The 22,927-nt window shown below is 42.2% G+C and overlaps 1 protein-coding gene across 3 annotated transcripts in view; it reads left to right on the top strand.

The window, feature by feature from the left end:
* LOC132405309 (dihydropyrimidinase-related protein 3-like) overlaps window positions 1-22,927 on the top strand; it is a 235,740-nt gene that overhangs the window by 55,707 nt on the left and 157,106 nt on the right. Inside the window, exon 1 of one of the 3 annotated variants that reach the window (XM_059990019.1) lies at window positions 20,325-20,605. The exons of the other annotated variants lie outside the window; for them this stretch is intronic. Within the exon in view, the coding sequence (XP_059846002.1) occupies window positions 20,561-20,605 (45 nt within the window). The 5' untranslated portion in view covers window positions 20,325-20,560. Of the gene's footprint in view, window positions 1-20,324; window positions 20,606-22,927 lie in introns of those variants that run through there. 3 annotated transcript variants of the gene reach the window in all.

Genomic DNA, 22,927 nt, shown 5'->3' with positions numbered 1-22,927 from the left:
CCCTAGAAATTCCTAAGGTAGGGACATGTTCAGCACAACTTTGTGGGCCAAAGGTCCTGTATTTTTTCATTGTTTTCTATGACCCAATGTTTTGCAACTGTTGTGGAGAATGTGGGCTTGGTGAGGTTTGGGAATTCACCCAGCAGTGGAGTAAACTCACATGCAGTGGTGCATGCACTCAACAGAGTTGTTGTGGGGAATCTACTGGGGGAGCAGGATAATGACCCAAGTCCCTGACATCCACATGCGGGCATTTCTTAAGATCAACTAACAGGGCTTGGGCGTGCAGGAAATCTGCACCGAGCAGAGGTCTGCCTACTTTAGCCCCATGTAAAACGTCACCCACTGAAACAGAGTCATGTTGCTCTTTGCCTTTTCATCTAAAGGCGATGCTGGCAACACGCTCACTTGGGCACCTTTGTCACACAGGAAGTGTCGCCCTGAAAGTGTGTCCACAATCAACAGTAGAAGACTCTGGCAGCTGGAACCCATGATGTTCTTGGACTTCTGATGTCCCGATGCGCTGGCACTGTCAAAGCTGCAAGGCGATCAGCACTTCCTAGCATTCCTACCAAAGCCAGCATCTGGCTCCATCTGTTTCGCAGCCACGGGCAGCCTTATGTTGGGGACCTTGCTGACTGGGCTTAATGAGATAGAGAAAGGAGGAGGAATGATGCACCACTGCCTAGCTGAGTGGAGACTATCAACCATCTTAGCAAGCTCCTTCTCGGATCTCCTCAGGTGCATTAACAAGGACGATGCAGACTAGACCATTTTCACTAAAAATAAAACAAGGATGGTGATTTCCCAAGAAGGACAGCATGTGGTGCTTTAGCTCCAGAGACTTACCATCGCTGGGACTGGGTAAGGAGAGCAACTGTTTGGCGGACGCAGACTCCGATAGTCCTAAAGTCTGTAAAAGGTGAGTCTTCAATGATCGGTATTTATCGTGTTCAGCAGGTGTTCAAGCAGGTTCACCATTCTCACCACCGTGGAATTGCTGAGCGACACCACCATGTAATGATATTTGGTGTTGTCAGCAGAGCTCTCTCACAGGGTGAACTGGGCCTCAATTGTACAAATCAAGCGACAGCAGTTTGCTCCCAAAAGTGATTGGCAGTTTCACAGTCACTACGTTGGGTGACATGCTCAATAACTCTGGAATTTTCCTGTCACATCAGAGTCACTGATGCGGGCTTTTGTAAATAAAACAAAGAGAGGAGTTTTATATGAAACCCCTTTTTACTGGGCATCTCTTGCGATGCAGCTCGTAAACCCATCGCTGATGGCCATCGGATTCAGCAGTGAGAAAAGCACCTTTCTCAGACTCCGCACATCAAGGGTAGATATGACTTGGGTCTCGCCAAACCCGTGAGGTTGGGATGCGTCGCCCACCCGAAAGCCGATCTGTGTGAATACACCCCCCATGCAATTGCCCATTGGCAAGAAATATCAAACCATCCACAGCACACAATTATAAAGGAAGTACATTTATGAATGTTAGCTTAACCAAACAGTTATTGAAGAAAAGAAAGTGAAGAAAACAGAAGAGCTCATTATAATTAAACAGGCAAATGTGCACATAGGTTGGAACTCATATTGAAGCTGTGTTTAACTCACGTGCTGGACCGCAGATGGAGCAGGGCCTATGTGTGAAAGGACACACCACATTCCAAATGTCGCTCAAAATCCATCGAACAAATGGGCTTCCCCACGGGAGCTTTGGTCCTTCCTACTTTAAGCCATTCATCTGCACAAAGCACCTTGTGTAACAGTGACAGCACCCTCAGCCATCCCCCCCCCCACCCCCACCACCGTCTTCTCCCAGCTCCCGCCAAAAAGACCTCAACACACACCAGTATCCATCACAAAAACTTCTCTGCCCAGTGTTTTCCAGAACCTTCTCCCAATTCCACCATCCTGATTGGCTAACAGAACATTCATAAGTTGAACAACAAAGCCCCTTATCTTAGTTCAAACCAAAACAGACTGAAAGCAGAACAGGCTGCTCTTACAGAACTGCTAAAATGTAAGCATAGCAGTAAAAATCTTAACCAGGACGTTACATTCTCCCCCCATCAAAAATAGCCAATGATTTTGTGACTTTGAAATTTATCAACCCATCATTAATAACACAGTTTTCAAAGGAGTTTCATAAGGTCAGGACCTCCAATCCATTTGTAAATGGTAGCGACATATTTCAGATAGGGGATAGACACAACACTGTTACTCCAGTGTGTCATATGCCAGCCTGTCTGGAGGTGTCCTGTCTCTTTGAGACCTCCTTATCCCATTTTCAGCTCCTCCATCTTCAGCCACCCCTTGTGACCCTTCCTGTCTACTGTTCCTGTTTATCATTCATGTCTTCCGGTGGCTCAGGTACCTTGCTCCATGACTGAATTTAACTTCCATCAGTTTAAGCTGGTGCTGCCAAACATCTTCAACCTCTGCTGGCGCTCACCAGCAAGACCTCTCTTACAAAGGGTGTCCTTGCTCACTCCAATAGTGTGGCAAGTACTCCTGGACTAACCAACAGCAAACTCACCAGTAGAAAACACATCTTGTCTCAGCATCCTCTCAGCTAATCTCCTTTTCCATTCCCCAGACATTCCGGAGAATTTGGGGTTTCTGTCACTCTATCTAATCTCTATCTAACCCTCCAGGACATAATATGACAGGTGACTGGGTGTATCACACAGTTCCTCGTTTCTGTTCTTCATCCTTCTTAGGAGGAACTTGCATCTTCTCAGAAGCAGTGCTGAATGTGGGGTAAATGGAAAAAGTTTTCAAAAAGTTCTCTCCATTTCTCTCCTTGCATGCTCCCAGGAGCCTTCTCACAATGGCAGTATTGGTTCCCACAAGAATGGAAGCACTATCCTTTTCAATCGGATCCCGGCAGACCAACATTGGTGTGTCAGTTACTGTAATATCTGCTTCTGAAAACTCCAGCTTCAATGACAAGTAACCATTATATGGCTACTCATCAGTACTAAGCTCCCTAACCTCAAGAGCACTGAGTGGCGTCAATGGTAGATACGTCAAGTAGCTGTGGTAAAAGGATCTATAAAACAAATAACTTGAGAACCTGTGTTAAAGATGGCTTCTGCACAAACACTTCAATTTGTATGGATACCTCAGAGCTCGACCCACTAAAACCTTCAAGAATAGTGTTTTGTACTTTAGTAATTCCCTTCAAGCACTGATAGAAACATGTCCTCTCTGAAACACCAGCCTGTTCCTTCAGAGTCCCTCCATAATTTTACCTCTTTTCTTCGCTGTTTGATTAACTACTGATTTACTTCCCAAAGATTTTCCTGCCCCTCACACTTATGCTTGAAATGTCTATCTTCTCCCCAGTTGTAACAGAGAATACCGGTCAAGGGGCCCCGCTCAGTAGCAGCCTTTGCCATTGTACGTCTGGCCTCCTATCGGCCTGGTAACGCTTGCTGTCAGCATCACTCGCTATCATACCTCGGCTCTCAGATGTCTCACGGCATCTTGCAAAACCCCCATTTGTGTGGCATCAGTGATCACGTTTATAAAACAGAGGCTACTGCTGAGGACAGAGGCCTGCTGCCGCTCCTCCACCGTGTGTTCCTCCTCTCTCACTTCTCTGTGTAACTGGGTAAAAGGTGGAGGAGGGTCATTCGAAGATGTAGAGCAATCGCATCATTGACACCTGCTCCATCCTCAAGTGATTTCTCAGACAGTTGAACAGTGTAGCAGCTTCTCCAACCCGAAAATGTAGGCAGACAGCTTCTCTCATTCCTCCCGGAATGTGTACCTGAACTTCATCCTAAGATCAGATGCATTTTTCACAGTGCCAAAAGCATCTTGCAGAGCTTGCAGATAATTAGCTGATGTGGCTAATGGATTTTCTGCTTTGAGGAACATCACTATATCTGTCACCGGGCCCTTTAAGCTCTCTACCAGTCTCACTTTTCTCGTATTATCTGAGCACTGCCAGTCATCCATTAGCGGTCAAATTTCCTGTAGTTGATGGCAGAGACTTTAAAGACAAGTTGCTCTTATTTCAGTGGGGTGAGGGGAAGGAGTCGTCTGATCTGAAAGGTCTAACGAATACTTTAGCAGTTGATTTAAATTCTGGGCTTGTTTAGAATTCAACAAGATGCCTGCCCAGCCCAAGCCTCATATTCTTCTTCCCCATTGGGTGTGGGCTTAACCCCAGAGAACACCGCCAGCCTACATTGGCTCTTCGCATATATATTTCAGCATTTATCAGCCAGTGATGTTATAGCCAAAATGAGCTCAGAATTTAAATCCACCACTGAAGGACACATTGGACTTTCATGTCAGACGACTCCTTCCCCTCACTCCGCAGAAACGAGAGAAACTTGTCTTTAAAGTCTCTGCTGTCAGTCACAGAAAACTCGACTTCCTATTCAGCACCCACGTCTATGCTTCCCCCCCCCCCCCAAAGGCCCCTGGCCCTGCCTCTCTGGGTACCTCAATGGTACCAGGCAGATCCACTCTCATCACACCACTGCTACTCTGAACTAAAACAACATCTTTGCCCTCCATTTGGTCAAACTTCCATTCCATGATTGAAACATTCCCTACTGCTTTCACGGTACATAAAACCCTAATCAACAACTCATCTGGGCTGTGGATATCCACCCTGCTCAGAACACAAGCATTAGTTATGAGTAACCTCTTTGAATCGTACCAGCGCTTAATCCGTGCGGCATCCATATCATTTTCCCGGACAATTGTTTAACACAGATTTAACACAAAACCTATTAATCAATTTTGAGAACAATTACACAGTATTGAAGGAATTCAATCATAGATAATAACCCCACAATGAAGCCCCTTTTTGTCAGACACCTCTAGAGATGTGGCTCGGTAGCCACTTGCTAACAGCCACCGGACTCAGTGGTGGACTCTCAGACTCTGTACGCTAGGGTTAATATGACTTGGGTCCCGCCAAACCCATGAAGTTGGGATGTCTCGCCTTGGCAAATCCCGATTTGTGTGAATATTGTGTAACATATTGTCCCCGTACAATTGTCTGCTGACAAGAAATATCAAACCATACACTGCATACAATTGTAAAGAAGGTATATTTATGAATGTTAACTTAACCAAACAGTTATTAAAAAGAAATTTCAAAAAACAGGAGAGCCCATTATAATTAAAGAGTAAAATGTGCACATAAGTTGGAGCTCACCTTGAAGTTGTATTTAACTCACGCGCTGGACCCACGGGTCTGCATGAAAGCTCACACTACCTTCTAAATGTCACTCGGGATTACCTCGAACAAACGGGCTCCCCCACGGGAGTATTCGTCCTTCTTACTTGAAGCCATTCATTTGCACAAAGCACCTTGTGTAACAGGGACAGCATCCTCAGCCATCCTCCCCCCTGTCTTCTCCCCTCGCCCACCAAAAAGCTCTCGACCCACACCGGTGTCTGTCACAAACTTCTCTTCACACAGTGCTCTCTAGAACCTTCTCCCAATTCCACCATCTTGATTGGCTGACACCACATTCCTAAGTTGAACAACAAAGCCCCTTAACTTAGCTCAAACGCAAATGAGCTGAAAGCAGAACAGACTGATCTTACAGAACTGCTAAAATGAAATACCTACAGCATAGCAGTAAAAATCATAACCAGGGCGTTACATGTGTTTATTGAAACCCGTAGCACACTTTATTGAACTCCAAAACCTAAACACAAAAGTGTGCTAAAAATCCTCATGTAACGACATCCCATCCGACCATCCTCTTAAAGCAAAACCACAACTCAACATTGCTGGTTATGAATTATGTACATTTCTCCCAATTACTTTACCCTACAAACCTCAGCATTTCTGTGCAGTTAATGATACTATTTATGGTTGGGTTGAGTTGTTGTCCGATCTTGCCAATCCATTTGCAAATGTTTCATTACTCTACAAGGGGACATAGTCAGTGCATTTGCAGTGTGTCCTCCGAATGCCTGGCCTTTATATACTTATCAAGCAGCTGATTGGTCGTCACTATGGAAATTCAATTGTGGCATAGGGAGGGGTCTCACTGCTGATTGCTTACGTGTCAAGCTCTATGTATAATGGTCTGGAATTTTGCCTGCATTGGCTTACAAGTAGGATCAAGGTCTCAATGCAGGCAAAATTCCAGTTCGTAACGCACAGAGTTTGCCACGCAACCAGTCAGCCGCTTTGAGGCAACACTTCTTAAAGATGTCCTGGATACTATGGATGCCGGTGTCCATGACAGAGCTGACTGAGTTTACACCATTTTCAATCCTGTGCAGTAGCCACCACCCCCTGCCATACAAGTACAAGTTGGATTTTAAAATATTGAGGTTTTAATTGAGTTTTTCATCAGAGTATGGCGAATGTAGAATTAGTTACCCATTATATAATTGCTTCTGGCAATTTCCCTGATATATGGTGAGTGTCTGCATATTTTATGAATTTATGAGATGAGTGAAGGGTAATAGAGGTCTTCTGATTCACAGCTCCTGCATAACCTCGTCCAAGTCACCATGATTCTATTCCCTCCATAACAGTTTTCAGTATATGCATCTACTATCCAATTACATTTGGTAAGAAACTATAATTTCTAAAAGCCGTAACAAAGCATTATGGAAATTACAACCACTCATATTTCACTGCATTGTCAGGCTGAGAGAGCAAGTAATTATTGGATGCTTACTCGGAAGAAGTGGAACCAGTTTGAAATGGACAGGAAAATCAATAAAAAAGAATAATATTGTTATAAAGCTAATGGCAATTGAGTAATGACCCTTTTAAAGCTATAAGCTTCCTTTTTAATGACCTTGGTTTGAAATCTGTGTCAATAACATAAACCTAAAATATCTAGGTTGTACCTTCCCAGCACTTTGTGATTATTGCAAACCATTTAACTCCCCAAGGAATTTATTTCTTTGGGAGTTGTGCATGGATATCATTACATGAGGGGGAATGTTGTCATGTGTCATGCTTGTCATTAGATAGCACACTTGGCTTTGTCTCATTTAAACTCTTTGGTTGAAGGTGAACAGGCTGCCTCACAGATGCAGTTCATCAGGTCTGATCCTGACTCCTGGTGCTGTCTTTGTGGAGCTTGCAGCTACTTCTATGAGTATATGGGTCCTCTGGTTCCCTTCCACATCCCAGAGATGTGTGGGTTGGTAAATTAATTGGATTCTGTAAATTGGCTCTAATAGAGGTGGCTGATAGAAGAGTAAGAATAGATTTGTGTGGACTAGATTAAGACTGGGGCACTGTGCACTAAACCAAACATTGAAATTGATAGGGAAACACCAGACAGTACTGTGTGAGGAATGACAGGAAGATGAGTCAGTAGAGCATGTAGTTCGGAGTTGCAGGAAGTATGGGATACAGAGAGAGATGATGAGAATTAATCTAAAGGAATTGGAATTCACATTAAAAGTGTTGATGGGCATAGGTGAGAGAACACAGGTCAGGGTATTTTTAGCTTTCTTAAGGGGTACAGGGGTTTTTTATAGGATATGATGGATAAACAGGAATAGGGTACTAGGATGGCCAAAGATGGGAGGATAAAGTGTAGGTTAGGGTATGTGTGTGTGTGTGTGTGTATGTGTGTGTGTGTGTGTGTGTGTGTGTGATTGGGTGAAGGGATTTAGAATAGACAATAGACGATAGGTGCAGAAGTAGACCATTCGGCCCTTCGAGCCTGCACCGCCATTTTGAGATCATGACTGATCAACTACTATCAATACCCGGTTCCTGCCTTATCCCCATATCCCTTGATTCCCCTATCCATAAGATACCTATCCAGCTCCTTCTTGAAAGCATCCAGAGAATTGGCCTCCACTACCTTCCGAGGCAGTGCATTCCAGACCCCCACAACTCTCTGGGAGAAGAAGTTTTTCCTTAACTCTGTCCTAAATGGCCTACCCCTTATTCTCAAACCATGCCCTCTGGTACTGGACTCTCACAGCATCTGGAACATATTTCCTGCCTCTATCTTGTCCAATCCCTTAATAATCTTATATGTTTCAATCAGATCCCCTCTCAATCTCCTTAATTCCAGCGTGTACCTCTAACCTCTCTGTGTAAGAGAGTCCAGACATCCCAGGAATTAACTTCGAGAATCTACACTGCACTTCCTCTACAGCCAGGATGTTCTTCCTTAACCCTGGAGACCAAAACTGTACACAATACTCCAGGTGTGGTCTCACCAGGGCTCTGTACAAATGCAAGAGGATTTCCTTGCTCTTGTACTCAATTCCCTTTGTAATAAAGGCCAACATTCCCTTAGCATTCTTCACTGCCTGCTGCACTTGCTCATTCACCTTCAGTGACTGATGAACAAGGACTCCTAGATCTCTTTGTATTTCTCCCTTACCTAACTCTACACCGTTCAGATAATAATCTGCCTTCCTGTTCTTACTCCCAAAGTGGATAACCTCACACTTATTCACATTAAATGTCATCTGCCAAGTATCTGTCCACTCACCCAGCCTATCCAAGTCACCCTGAATTCTCCTCACATCCTCATCACATGTCACACTGCCACCCAGCTTAGTATCATCAGCAAATTTGCTGATGTTATTTTCAATGCCTTCATCCAAATCGTTGACGTAAATTGTAAACAGCTGTGGTCCCAATACCGAGCCCTGTGGCACCCCACTAGTCACCACCTGTCATTCCGAGAAACACCCGTTCACCGCTACCCTTTGCTTTCTATCTGCCAACCAGTTTTCTATCCATGTCAATGTCTTCCCCCTGATGCCATGAGCTTTGATTTTACCCACCAATCTCCTATGTGGGACCTTATCAAATGCCTTCTGAAAATCGAGGTACACTACATCCACTGGATCTCCCTTGTCTAACTTCCTGGTTACATCCTCGAAAAACTCCAATAGATCAGTCAAGCATTGGTAAATCCATGCTTGCTCGGCCCAATCCTATCACTGCTATCTAGATATGCCACTATTTCATCCTTAATAATGGACCCTAGCATCTTCCCCACCACCGATGTCAGGCTGACAGGTCGATAGTTCTCTGTTTACTCCCTCCCTCCTTTCTTAAAAAGTGGGATAACATTAGCCATTCTCCAATCCTCAGGAACTGATCCTGAATCTAAGGAAAATTGGAAAATGATTACCAATGCATCTGCAATTTCCAGGGCCACCTCCTTTAGTACCCTAGGATGCAGACCATCTGGACCTGGGGATTTGTCAGCCTTCAGTCCCATCAGTCTTCTCATCACCATTTCCTTCCTAATGTCAATCTGTTTCATTTCCTCTTTTACCCTATGTCCTTGGCTCATCCATACATCTGGGAGATTGCTTGTGTCTTCCTTAGTGAAAACAGATCTAAAGTACTCATTAAATTCTTCTGCCATTTCTCTGTTTCCCATAACAATTTCACCCAATTCATTCTTCAAGGCCCCAACATTGTTCTTAACTATCTTCTTTCTCTTCACATACCTAAAAAAGCTTTTGCTATCTTCCTTTATATTCCTGGCTAGCTTGTGTTCATACCTCATTTTTTCTCCCCGTTTTGTCTTTTTAGTTAAGTTCTGTTGTTCCTTAAAAACTTACCAATCACCTGTCCTCCCACTCACCTTAGCTCTGTCATATTTCCTTTTTTTTAATGCTATGTAATCTCTGACTTCCTTTGTCAACCACTGTGGCCCCTTTCCCCCCTTTGAATCCTTCCTTCTCCAGGGGATAAACTGATTTTGCACCTTGTGCATTATTCCCAAGAATACCTGCCATTGCTGTTCCACTGTCTTTTCTGCTAGGCTATCCGTCCAGTCAACTTTGGCCAGCTCCTCCCTCATAGCTCCATAGTTTCCCCTGTTCAACTGCAACACTGACACCTCCGAGCTGCCCTTATCCTTCTCAAGTTGCAGATAAAAACTTATCATATTATGATCACTACCTCCTAATGGCTCCTTTACTGCAAGATCGCTTATCAAATCCTGTTCATTACATAACACTAAATCCAAAATAGTCTTGTCCCTGGTCGGCTCTTGTACAAGCTGTTCCAAGAATGCATCCCGTAGGCACTCTACAAACTCCCTATCCTGTGGTCCAGCACCAACCTGATTCTCACAGTTCACCTGCATGTGAGTCTATCGCACACTCTGGAGCAGAAGGTAGTGGTAATGCACCATTAAGCTGGGTGCCAACCGCCGTAAAACAAGACGGAGAGAGAGAGAGAGAATAAGAATAGTGGGGAAGAAATAGGTTGGAGGGAAAAGGGGGAAGGGATTAACTTGAGAGTTGTGGTGGAATTGTGTAAGTTTTGGTGAGGACACACTTGCAGTACAGTGTACAGTTTTGATCGTCCTGTTACAGGAAAGACATGGTTAAACCAGAACGAGAGCAGAAAATATTTTTGAGACTATTAACCAGACTAGAGGGCCTGAGGTATAGGGAGAAGTTGGCCAGGCCAAGTCTTTACTTCTTGGAAGATAGGAGAATGGGGGCCAACCTTAGGCATGAATAAGATAGATGGCAGCAAGCTTTTTCATGGGACAGGGAAATCCAAAGCTAGGGTGAGGGGGAAATGGATATGAGGGGCAACTTCTTTGTACAGAGAGTGGTGAGTATATGGGATGAACTGCCAGAGGAAGTGATTAAAGCAGTTACAACAGTATTATTTAAAAAGCACCTGGGTTGGCAGGGCTTAGAGAGATGTGGGCTGGACACAGGAAATTGGGTGGACAACATGGTTGGCATGGACTGTCTGGGCCGAAGAGAGCCAGCATAGGATTCATGGCTGAATGGCCTCTTTCTGTCATCCTAGAAAATATAAATTCACTTTCTGTCTCTGGGATATGGTGAAAAGATCACGGTTGTTCTCTCACCCTGACATGTCAGGTAAAACTGCTTCCTCATTCAAAATGTGAACCATGCAGGTAAAACTCAAAGGGGGAAATAATTGTCTGATTGTAAATTTTCTTGGGGAAGAAACATAAACAATTCTGATGGCTGAAGGACTTAAGAATTTGAGTGGCCCCCAACTTTAAGCAAAACATCCAAAAATTAACATCCATTTAGCTGTACAAAACCTGGAGAGCAATGCACTGGAAATTCTCAATGGCTCAGGTTGATTGAGGGTCTTGTCCCTTGTCTTGTCTGGAACTTAACAAATTAATTAGATACCAAGATGTTCTGAAAACTAATTTCATTTATGTTACTTTGGCTAGTAGATGTAAAATATTGGTCATTGTGAACAGACCTTAATACTCTGTATAATGTCCCTCTTCTAAGGCCAGATTCTGCAGTAGGCAAATATACTGTAGCCCAACATATCGATGCAGCTACAAAGAAGGCACAACAGCAGCAATATTTCATAAGGGGTTTCAAGACATTTGGTATGTCGCCAAGGGCACTCACAAGATTCAGGTGTACCATGGAGAGCTGCATCACCTTCGGGTATGGGGTGGTGGTTGGGGGGTGGGGGAGGCAGGCTACTACACAGGATTGAAATCGGTTGCAGAGACTTCATCAAGGGCCTCCATAGTATCCAGGATATCCCCAAGGAGCAATGCCTCTAAAAGGCAGTATCCATCATTAAGGACTCCGATGACCCAGTACATGTCCTCTTCTCATTGTTACCATCAGATAAGAGGTACAGAAGCCTGAAGGCACACACTCAGCGATTCAGGAACAGATTCTTCCCCTCTGCCATCCGATTTCTGGATGGACATTGAACCCATGAACATTACCACAGTACTTTTTTATTTTTATTTTTGCAGTGCTTAATTAATTTTTTTAATGTATCGTTTTCACTAATCAACATCCCAACTCTTTACTTCACCCTTCCCCCTCCTGGTTTCACCTATCAATTTGTGTTTCTCTCTACCCTCCCCCAGCTTCTAAATCTACTCCTCATCTTTCTTTCTCCAGTTCGGTCCAAAATGTCAACTGTACTTTTTTCCATAGATGCTGCTGGGCCTGCTGAGTTCCTCCAGCATTTTGTCTGTGTTGCCAACAGATAGACAATAGACAATAGACAAGTAGTTTAATTTAAGGTGTTGATGGGGTTGGATCGTGACACTTCACACTGTCTGCAAAGTTGAGATCCATTTGGGCATTGTTGCCATCAGCTTTATGCACTGACTGGCATCATAGTCTGCCTGCTGTAAGATTGTTGCATGAGCTTGTGGACTTTCTGATATGGTGACCATCATACCTCAGTCTAAAAGACTAGAAGCAAATTAGGATCCACCGTAGCTAAGCAGTGGCTGCAAGGTGTAACATGCTAAACATTCTACAAGAGTACAATAGTGTGAGGCCTATTCATGGTCAATCGAAATCTGAATGGAGCCTGAGGGATTAGAATGTTTCCATCTCTAACCAGGCTAACATTTTAATATAATCATCTCCAAAGTTTTATTCATTGAGTTAATACTAAGGAAGTAAGTCATCCTGATCAGCATAAAGGAATAAACTGGGTATGATATAGTCCATTCTTTCATCACGATGTATTGCTGACTCAGCCGGGTTCTTATGGGCTGGGGCAAATGGGTTCTATACCGCTCTCCACTTTACAGTCCATTTAATTGGATGGAGAAATCCTAACCTCACGAGTGATCTTATGTAAATACAAATTAATTCTTGTTCTGCTAAAAGAAAGCTGCCTGTTATCTGAGGAGATGCAACGTGTATGATTTCTCGGGATGTCTCTATAACATATCAAGTAGCCAGAATACAGGAAGCTGTACTTTCAACCAGGAACAAAAACTCCTTTTTGTTCTTTTTTCAATACATGTGAAGACAGCCAGAGGACAATCTTGGGTTTATTTGGGTAAGATGGACGAAGTTATTGAGTCATAAAAGCTGTCTCTTGGTGTATAACAGGGTGTGCTTGCAGAAGGGGATTATAATCTGCAGAAAGAAAGAGCATTAGAATGAGAAAGAGAGAGTGATGATGGTATTTTTCCACACAAGTATCTCTGTAATTATCCTGGAATATTGCTGCATGGATTTTTGAAATCCGCGAGTTTAAATCCAATCACAAACCTTGCATTTATACTGCATTTAAACCTTGCATTTTCATGCATTTAATTGCTTGTCACAAACAGTTATAAGGCTTTGGTAATGGTACACATATTTAAGAGGGAAAAGGTCTTAGTGATATTGCAGGGACCGGAGGGCATGAGTTGTGTGAAGACTGCATGTATACAGGGTTTCCCCTAGCTGCTGTGGTTTTCTCCCACATGCCAAAGGCATGCTGTTTGCTAGGTTAACTGGACACAGTACATTGCTGCCAGTGTAGATATATGATATAATCTGGAGAAAAGATGGGAATATGAGAGACAACAGTTTGCAAGAAAAATAAATATTGGTTAGGAATTGGTGGGCATACTCTGAGATCTGACAGTGAATCACTGGGCTGAATGGCCTTCTGCACCATCAGAAAATACACAGGTTACTGCTAATATCAGTAAGACTTTCTTGTCTATCACATGCCATGTGATCTACATAACTTCCTGCTGTGCAGTTTAAAGGATATTACAAAAAGATAACACAAAATATCAAAGCCAAGCTGTTTGCTATAGTTGTCCTTGTTAAAAAAAATATGAAGTGTCACGGGGGAGAATGTGTGAATAACAATACATTGTGTTTTACAAGATTCAGAATTCCTATGAAAGTATTGTTTTCAAGTAATAGTGGGTGTTTAGCAATATAAAATACTCCATCACTAATATGCATTTCTCATTGTTCACCCTTCTCTGTCATGTTTAAAAGGGAAGTCAAATATCTATGTCACTTCTTAAAAAGATAATCAATGCCATTCATTTCTCACAGGAGCCAGAATGTCTGTAACCTTTGAGGAGGCTTAATAGCCACTCTTCTAAAATAAAGAAAAGTAAAAGCTAGAGGTTGTGACTTCCAGCTGCAGATCAACTAAATGCTGAGAGCACCTTGTGTTTACCAAACAACAATTAGAATTTGTGATCTCAGTTTAGCAACAGAATGATACTGGTATTGTCAAATGTTGGTAAGTGGTGTTCCGAAAGGATTCATGCTGAACCATTCTTAATTTACATACACAATTTAATTAACTACATTAGAAGTTTAAATTTAACAATATGTAAATTTAATATGGAAGAAGATTGCAACAATATATAGGAATAGATTAATAAATTGGCTTGTAATTGGTAGATGAGGTAATTCGTTTTGGTTGGAATTGAATACCCTTGGAAATAAAGTTTCATAATTGGATAAAGCAACATTCAACGTTATTCTGAGGTCACTAAAAGTAGGCGAATAAGGGTTACTAAAGGTTTAGAACTGAAAAATAAAGAAGATATTAAAAATTTCTTGGAGATAATGCAAGTGCTGTAATAATTCTGGACTCCATATTATAAAAAAGGATCAGCAGAAGGTGCAAAGAATGTTTAGGAGAAAGTTACCTGAACTAAGCAGATGAAGAGACCCATTAAAGAGCATTCAACAGGTTGGGACTGCTTCTCAAGAATTAGAAGATCAAAAGAGCAGATTAAGGTTTGCTGTGTTATAAAAGACTTGGATAGAGTTGACATTGCAAAGTTGTTGTTTACATTGAAGATAGAGGTAAGATGGTCATGAAGAAATTTCATAGTAATTTAAGAAAAAAACACAACATGGAGGATGTTTAGAATACTACCCCATGGGTTAATAGAGCCTAGTAGTATAGATGGCCAGGGAAGCTAAGCAAAGGCATGATTATAAATGGATAAAAGATTATGTAGAATAAGCAGTCCATCTCCTCCTTTGCTGGGTTAAACCCACATTGATTCCAGCTTTCCCTTTCTCCTTGTGGGATATGTGCAATTGTTCTTAGTTCAGTACTATTTTGGTCCCGTTTGGCACTTCATTATTCCAGTACACTAATGACTGTGTTCGTGCTGCTTCCTGCTCTATACACAACTCAAAGAATTGTGTCAATTTTCAACCAGCTCTCACTTTGAGATGGTCCATCTCTAGCTCTTCCCTTTTCTTTCTCAACTTCCCTATGCCCATCTCAGAGGAAAGGTTAATAACCTTCATCCTGTACAAGCCCACAGACTCCTACAGCTATCTCATCTCCAGCTTCTCCTAAAAAGGGTTTAATTCCGTCATTTCTGTTTCTGATGCTCCATTGCATCTATTTTGGTAATGATACTTGCTACACTAACCCATCTTCCTTGTGCCTTACCCATGGTTTCCACAGCTGACAATGTTTTCTATTGCTTATGTTCCTTTTTCTGTGTTTCTGCTACCATCCCTGTCCTTCTACGCACAGCAGACATTAGATTTTTTTGCATTCTCCACCTGTAATTTACCAGCCTCCAAATTCAGCAAATCATCCTTTACAATACTACCCCAACAAGATGTCTCCACCAGGCATATCTTTCAGTCTGCCCCTCCCCTTTTTCATCATTCTGAAAATTATCTTATACCCCCTACAGCCCCCAGTTCACTCTTTGATCTCCACTCATACTGCTCCCCTTCCCAGCAACTACAGGAGGGAGCACTCTTGAAGTTTTACTTCTTTCCATCCCACAATAAGGAACACACTCTTAGATGAAGCACTAATTCACCTGTACTTCCAGGATAAGACTATAAGATCGTAAAACATAGGAGCAGAATGAGACCATTCAGCCCATCACATCTGCTCTGCCATTTCATTATGGCTGAGTTATTATTCCTCTCATTCCCATTCTCCTGTATCCTCTCTGTAATCTTTAACACCCTGACTAATCAAGAACCTATCAACCTCTGCTTTAAATATACCCATTGACTTGGCCTCCACAGCCATCTGTGGAAATGAATTACACTGATTCTCTACCTTCTGGCTAAAGACATCTCTGTTCTAAATGGATGTCCCTCTACTCTAAGCTATGCTCTTTGACTCCCCATTGTAGGAAACATACTTTCCATATCTAGTCTATCTAGGCCTTTCGATATTTAATAGGTTTCAATGAGATTCCCCACCCCAATTCTTCAAAATTCTTCTGATACAGATGCAGAGCCATCAAATGCTCCTCATATGTTAACCCTTTCATTCCAGGAATTATTCTCATAAATCTGCCCTGGACCCTCTCCAATGCTTGCACAATTTTTCTTAAATAAGGGGCCCAAAGCTGTTCTTAATGCTCCAAGTACAGTCTGGCAAATGCCTTATAAAACCTCAGCATTACAACCATGCATTTATATTCTTGAAATGAGTGCTAACATTGCATCTGCCTTTCTTACCATCAACTCAATCTGCAAGTTAATTTTTAGGGAATCCTGCCAGAGGAGACCCAAGGCCTTTGCAACTCTGAGTTTTGAATGTTCTCCCCATTTACTAAATAGTCTATGCCTTTATTCCTTCTACCAAAGTACATGACCATATAGTTCCATACATTATATTCCATCTACCACATTTCCCAAATCTCAAAGGAATGTCACCATTATAATTTTTCAGAAACACATGACAATGATGCATGAATGGCCATCTTTAAGATCTTCTTCCCTACAAACAGTTCTTGCCATTTCCCGATACAAGTTCAAATCACTGTCTCTGGCACCATTAGTTCATCAGATCAGGCGGCAACGTTTACTTACAACAATGGCAACTGCTATTTAGAAAACAAGCTTAGCAAATTTGAGCTAGAAATGAGTATATATCACAGTGTAGACACCCTGCTTCCTAAATACTACCTGCCCCTCGAACTATCTTCCTATTGTCAATAAACTTGGCTACAATGCCATCAATTCCATCATCCAAGTCATTGACATATAGCATGAAAAAAAGCGGTCCCACCAGTACCCCACAGTCAGCCAGAAAAGGTCACCTTTATTCCCATTGTTCACCTCCTGTCAATCATCCAATCTTATCCATGTAAATATCTTTTGTGAAATACCATAGGTGTTTGTTTTGTTAAGCAGCACCTTGTCAAAGGCCTTCTGAAAATCCAAAATTACAACATCTCCTTTGTCTATCCTGCATGTTATTTCCTCAAAGAGTTCTAATATTAATTTCAACAACAACCAGTCTTCAGATCTGAATGTGGATTGTGGATTGAGTTTAGAATGCAGCGCAGAACAGTGGTGTTCTTGGAACTGCAGACTGGGGTTGACTGCAAACCAGGAAACATCCATTCACCTGAGATGTCTGCACGTGCATGGTGCAGCACAGTGTCAGTGGTAATTAACATCATTTTCGGAGTGTTGGTGTAAAGATCTAGATGTTAGAAAATTATATATAATTCAAAGGCAGCATGGTGGATACATTGTAACTATAGAATTGTCATGCTATTACCTTTGATCTTTAGTATATTAAAAAAATGACATGTAATATTGGGTCAGGAGCCTCTTCTTCCAAAAGTGTCTGCTTGTTTTGATGAATAAAGACTTCTGTATTTACCTGCTTCAATGTCTCTCTGGTGACTTTATTCACAGTCACAACAATTTCCCTTATGGAAACCACACTGACCACAGTCATGTGCTTCCAAGTACCCCTAAACCTCGTGCTTAACAGTAGATTCCAACACCTTGCCAAGCACTCAAATCTGGCTAATTGGCTTATGATTTCTTTTCTTCTGCCTCCCTCCCATCTACAAGGGTGACCCCAAGTTTCCTGTCATCTTTCTTCTTCATCCCATTCCCACTGACTTCTCCCTTTGGCTCCTTACATTGATCCAACAATGCCGATACAATTCATCTTCTGAGGTGGCATGTTACTGGACTCCACACAGAGTTCAAGAACTGCAGAGAGCCAGCCTATCCAGCTTCCATACGAACTGGCCAGTTTTGATGCAATATTAACTTAATTTTTCTCCCTCTGCAGATGCTGATTGGTCTGTCGAGAAAGATATCAGCAGATGTTTTAGAGATAGGGGATTAACAAATGAAAATGATGCTCAAGTAAGCAATCAGACATGGTGTAAAAGTGACCAGGGGTGGAATGGCTTCTTTCTGCTTCTATTCCTTATGTTCTTGCATCCTCCCCCATCTTCTGTTTGCGCTGCTTCCATGTGGGTCAGTTCCTATTACCTGGCACAAATACCAGAAGTGTCCCAGTGGCCATTCTATCACCAGTGTTCTCTTTGTGCCTTCCAACCTTACACCTTCCCTGTGATTTTGAACTTTCTGTCATTGTGCTGACAGGTCATCAACCTGTGACATTCACTCTACATCTCCCTGCACTAATTTTACCTGACCTGATGGGTATTTCTGCTTTCATTATGACAAGAATTTCAGTGAGTTTAGATGAACGGCAAAGGAGGAAGGACAATGCGACATGTAACACCCTGCCTGAACTAACTGCTACAAGTAACCTCTTTTCTCTGCCCTAAAAACCAGCATGAAATAACCAGGTCCTAAAATAATACCATGTTTGATCTAGATTTTTTTTTTGCTTTATCTGCTTATTTTAAGAAAGAAAGAAGAAAGTTATCTGTGACTACAAAAAGAAATCGGTTCAATTTAAAAATTACGTAAATGGAAAAGAAACTAAAACCCTATGATCGTTTGCACACAATGTCCTCCAAGTCCCTGTAGATTTTCCTATGTCTTAGGACTGACCTCTTGTTTCCAGGGATTAATGAGTGTTCTGGCCACTTCCTTGATAATCTTAGAGAAAAATCACAACAAGAGACTTAAAAAAAAGATGCTTTATATTTTCCTTGGAAACTTCTGGTTATTAACATTACTGACCAAATATTACATTATCAATACTGAAGGTGGGGAAGTGAAAACAGGAGAATACAAAAATAGAAACAGTGGTTAGTAGTCCCATCAAACCTGGCACGTCATTTGAAGCAATCATGGCTGATCTACTCAAGGCCTTGCTTCCTCTTCCGTACCAATGCCCCAGAACCCTCACTTCCTTGACCTTTCAACAATATATCTACTTCCTCTTTAACTACCCCTAAGGACCCAGACTCTCAACCCCCTTCTTTGGTACAAAATTTATAGGTCACACCACTCTCTGTGAGATGGTCCTAAGCACCCATTTTAATGACCATTCTTTAATATTATAACTACATCCACTTACAAAAGATTACCTCAGCAGTGGAAACATTTCAGTACCCTACCCTCTCCTTTCGCCTAAGCATCTTACCTGTTTCAAGATCGCCCCTCACCTTCTACACTGCAAAGAACATAGATTTATTATACTCAGCCACATGTGATGGGACCACAATGGAGGCACGCTCTATGATTCCCCTTACTGTCAGTAAGCAGTTTGTATGTTCCCCGTGATTTCCCGGCTTTCCTCTGAGTGCTCTGGTCACCTCCCACATTCCAAAGACGTACCAGTCAGGGTTAGTAAATGGTGGCATGCTATGTTGGCATCAGAAACATGGCAATACTTGCAGGCTGCCCAGAACAATCGTCACTGATTTAATTTGATGCAAAATGACGCATTTTGCAGTACGTTTCATTTTATATCTATATATATATATATATATATGCCAACTAAAGTATTATATTTCAACTTTCTCATCCCAGAAATTGGTCTAATGCATCTCTTTTGGACTATCTTCAAAGTCAGTATATCCTTTTGTAAATAAGGGGGTTAAAATTGTTCAAACATGGGGCTGCTTGAATAAGGTTGTAAAAAATTTACTTTCTGCTAGGAATTCTTCTAGTGCTCCCCAAGGGAGTACTCCCATCAGCCCCATACCCCCTCCTTATTTGATGGTAGTACCGCCACTTATTCGCACTCCCGCAGTTTAAGAAGGTGGATGTGCGTAATTAAAAACTGCTGTAAAAGTGACACAAATAAATGCTGGAAATACTCTGCAGGGAAACTGGCATCCATTGAGAGAGAAACCACACCCATGTTTCAGATGATTTGGGTAGCAGTAACAGGGGTGTCTGGGACAGAACAGCTGGAGGAAAGCACAATGATAACAGTTCCAGTAATAAAGCTGACCAGAACTGGCACCTTTCAGCTCCACGTGTAACATTCTCCGGATTTAAATCGCACCCTCCTAACCTCAGAGAATAAATCAGAAAATATCCAAGATACTTGAAAGGAATAGCTCCAGACACAGGAATTACCACCATCACCATAGGGAAACATGTTAACTTTATAACTGGATGTTGTCATGTGGCTATCAGTTACTTTAATTTTCAAATTTGATGTTAAAACGGGAGAACGCAAATAAAACGCACACTAAACGACAGCTTGGATATCTCCGAGAGTGGAGAGGCGTTTGGAATTAAGTCAGATGCAAAAAAAAATCAGAAGCCCAAGAGGACGTAAATCATTTTGTTTTTCTGTTCGGCTAATTTCGAGGGACTTTATTCAGGTGCCAGAGTTGCTGGATGCCGGGAGTAGCTTTGGCTCCGCCTGGCGGGTGGCTCGAACGCGTCTCCCCGCTCACTCAGTTTGCCCTGGGCGAGGCGAGCGCTGCAGACGGCGATCAATAGCAGCTGGAGGAGGCGCAGCTCGGCAGCAGCCTATAGTCAGTCGCAGCATACTCTTACAGAGCTGCTATTGTATGGGCACGGGAGCAAATCACGTCCCCGCAAGACTACAGCCGACGCAGCCAGAGAGAGTGAATAAGTGTTTAGGTATTATTTTATTTTTTAAAAAACTCCAGACAATAATACTCTCACCAAGATGATGTCTGGATATCAGGGTAAAAAGAATATTCCGCGGATAACGGTATGTATCTTAAGCCTTTTTATTCATTGCATCTTTAGTGTACTTTTTGTATTCTATGCGCAAAGGCGAGAAGATTGCAAATGGTCAGCAGAGGTATATTTAATGCAGCGCCTTGCTGGCGGGCAGCGTTTAGTGCATTGTGCTGCAGATACTACAAGAACAAGACTTGAGTGGGCTTTTTGTGTGTGTGTGTGCGTGTGTGTGTGTCTATTCGAGTGTGTGCGCGCGCCTGGAATACAACACTGTTGCAAGAAGCCAATGTGTCTCTGAAAGGAGTGAATCCGCATTGAATTTCAATCAACTACCTTCCTCCGAAGGAAAATCGATGTTGTTTATTTGTTCTGTAATTGCAACTCAGTCTTAAAATGTACCGAAAGTTGCTTAGAGTATTTCACAGGTTCACAGAAGGGAGCGTGCCTTTTCTGTTTTTTTTTTGCAAAGGCGTGTTTAAGCGGACAAGCCAAATCTGAAATTGAATGTTTAAAGCAGTTTTATTACAACTTTTGTGCGTTTTAATACAGAATTCTCCAGGGTAATTGGTTTTAATAATGTTTTATTGAAGCATGCAATGTTGCACCAGTTAGAAATTGAACGGGGAGACACCACCCAGTTTCGCGCTTTATGGCACAGTCGATCTCCACTGCATCACTGAAGCTGCGTTTGAACAGTGAAACAAATAGACATCCAGTGTGGTTTGGGGGCTGATTTGAGAATTGGCTGGCGGTTAACTCAACTTCCCAGTAGGCTTTCCTGTATTTTCTGGGCTAGTTTTATTGTTTGGGACCATTGCCTTTGTCTCTAACGAATTAAAGCGGGTTGTGAGAGACGGGAGAGGCATTCTGTCACAGGTCAAACAAAAGAAATTAACCCAGTGCGGTAAAGACAGTAGGTTTGAGGGTTTTCCTCCCAAAATAAATTGATCAATTTCCGGATCCATATCCAATCTTTTAAATAAACTGCTGAATTCTGAAAACTGCCAATTTGCAGAATTCCGAAGGATTATAATAAAAGTAATTCAGTTACCTAGATTCTGATTGTACAGAGAGTACTGGTATATTCTTTGGGAGGAGTCTGGTGATGAGTGATTGAGGATGGTAAAACCCCTTGTAAGTGATGCCATCTCCTTATCTGAATGAAACTGGGCCCCATTTTGCTGAATTAATTATTGTCATGCAAACCAAAATCCCTCTGAAATAAATGGAAATGAGCAAGATCATGTTTAAGCCATAGATGTTTTGTTATATTTACTTTCTGTAATTTGCAAAAACTGTTTTATGAACAGCCAGTATTGAGGCAAAGGTGGGAGCTATCTCATCTAAAGTGAGTCTTTGTTCCACGAGTTTCTCCTCCCACTCTTCAAATACTAGCACCCTGCATTGCCCCTGTGCTTGTTCCCTCTGTGAGTGTGACCTAAGCTTCTGATTCTGGTCAGTGACAGGACAAGGACTCGGGTGCAGGATGGGGCAAGGGCATTGGGTCTAACTTGGTGCTGAGGAAAATTCAATTCATTAATGATTCTGTTCTTAACAGCAGGAAGATGGGAGTTTTGTTTTTATTTGCTTGGTTAATAAGCATTTTGCTTGGTCTACTGATTCATTTTTTCACAAATTCTCCCATAACCAGTTTGAACTGTCCCCTCCCTCTCCGATTTGTGCTAGATGCCCACTAATCTATCAGGCAACCTGTTTTTGGAGATGGAGGAAACCAGAGCTCCTGGAGTAAATCTGGGGTTAAGGTGTCACAAAGGAACATGCAGACTCCTCATAGACAGTACCCAAGGTCAAGCTTGCGCCTGGGATATTGGAGGTGTAAGGCAGTCGCGCATACAAAATCTGGAGGGACCCAGCAAGGCAGGCAGCATCTATAGAGAGAAATAGCAACTGATGTTTTGGGTTGATGCCTTTCGTCACAACAGGAAAGGAAGGGGCATGAAATGTCCCTACTAACTATGCTACCCTGTAATGTGCTGCCTGGGTGTATGGAAGATGATGCAGGAACTTCCATTAATGTATATAGATACCTGACTGGGGAAATGAAGGTTGTTTGAAAAGACTGCAGACCATTTGGCTATTATTCAGATTCACTGGAAACATGATTGCACATTGACCTGTACTGAATTATAGGAGGAAATATAATGTGTATAGAGATTCAGGAGCAAAGAAATAGGAAACGAAAGGGCTTCCATTTAAAGGCAGCTGTGTAGAAATTTCCAAGCAGATTATTTGGCTTATTCTTGAGGATTGCCAACTGGTTGGTATAATTGACACGTATCTAAAGTTGATATTAGTGTCTCACTGATACGGTGAGGATGAGTGATGACAT

The sequence above is a fragment of the Hypanus sabinus genome, chromosome 15, assembly GCF_030144855.1.
Source record: "Hypanus sabinus isolate sHypSab1 chromosome 15, sHypSab1.hap1, whole genome shotgun sequence".
Classification (NCBI taxonomy): Eukaryota; Metazoa; Chordata; class Chondrichthyes; order Myliobatiformes; family Dasyatidae; genus Hypanus; species Hypanus sabinus.
Note: the sequence above shows the minus strand (reverse complement) of the source record. Positions and strands in the feature narration are given on the sequence as shown.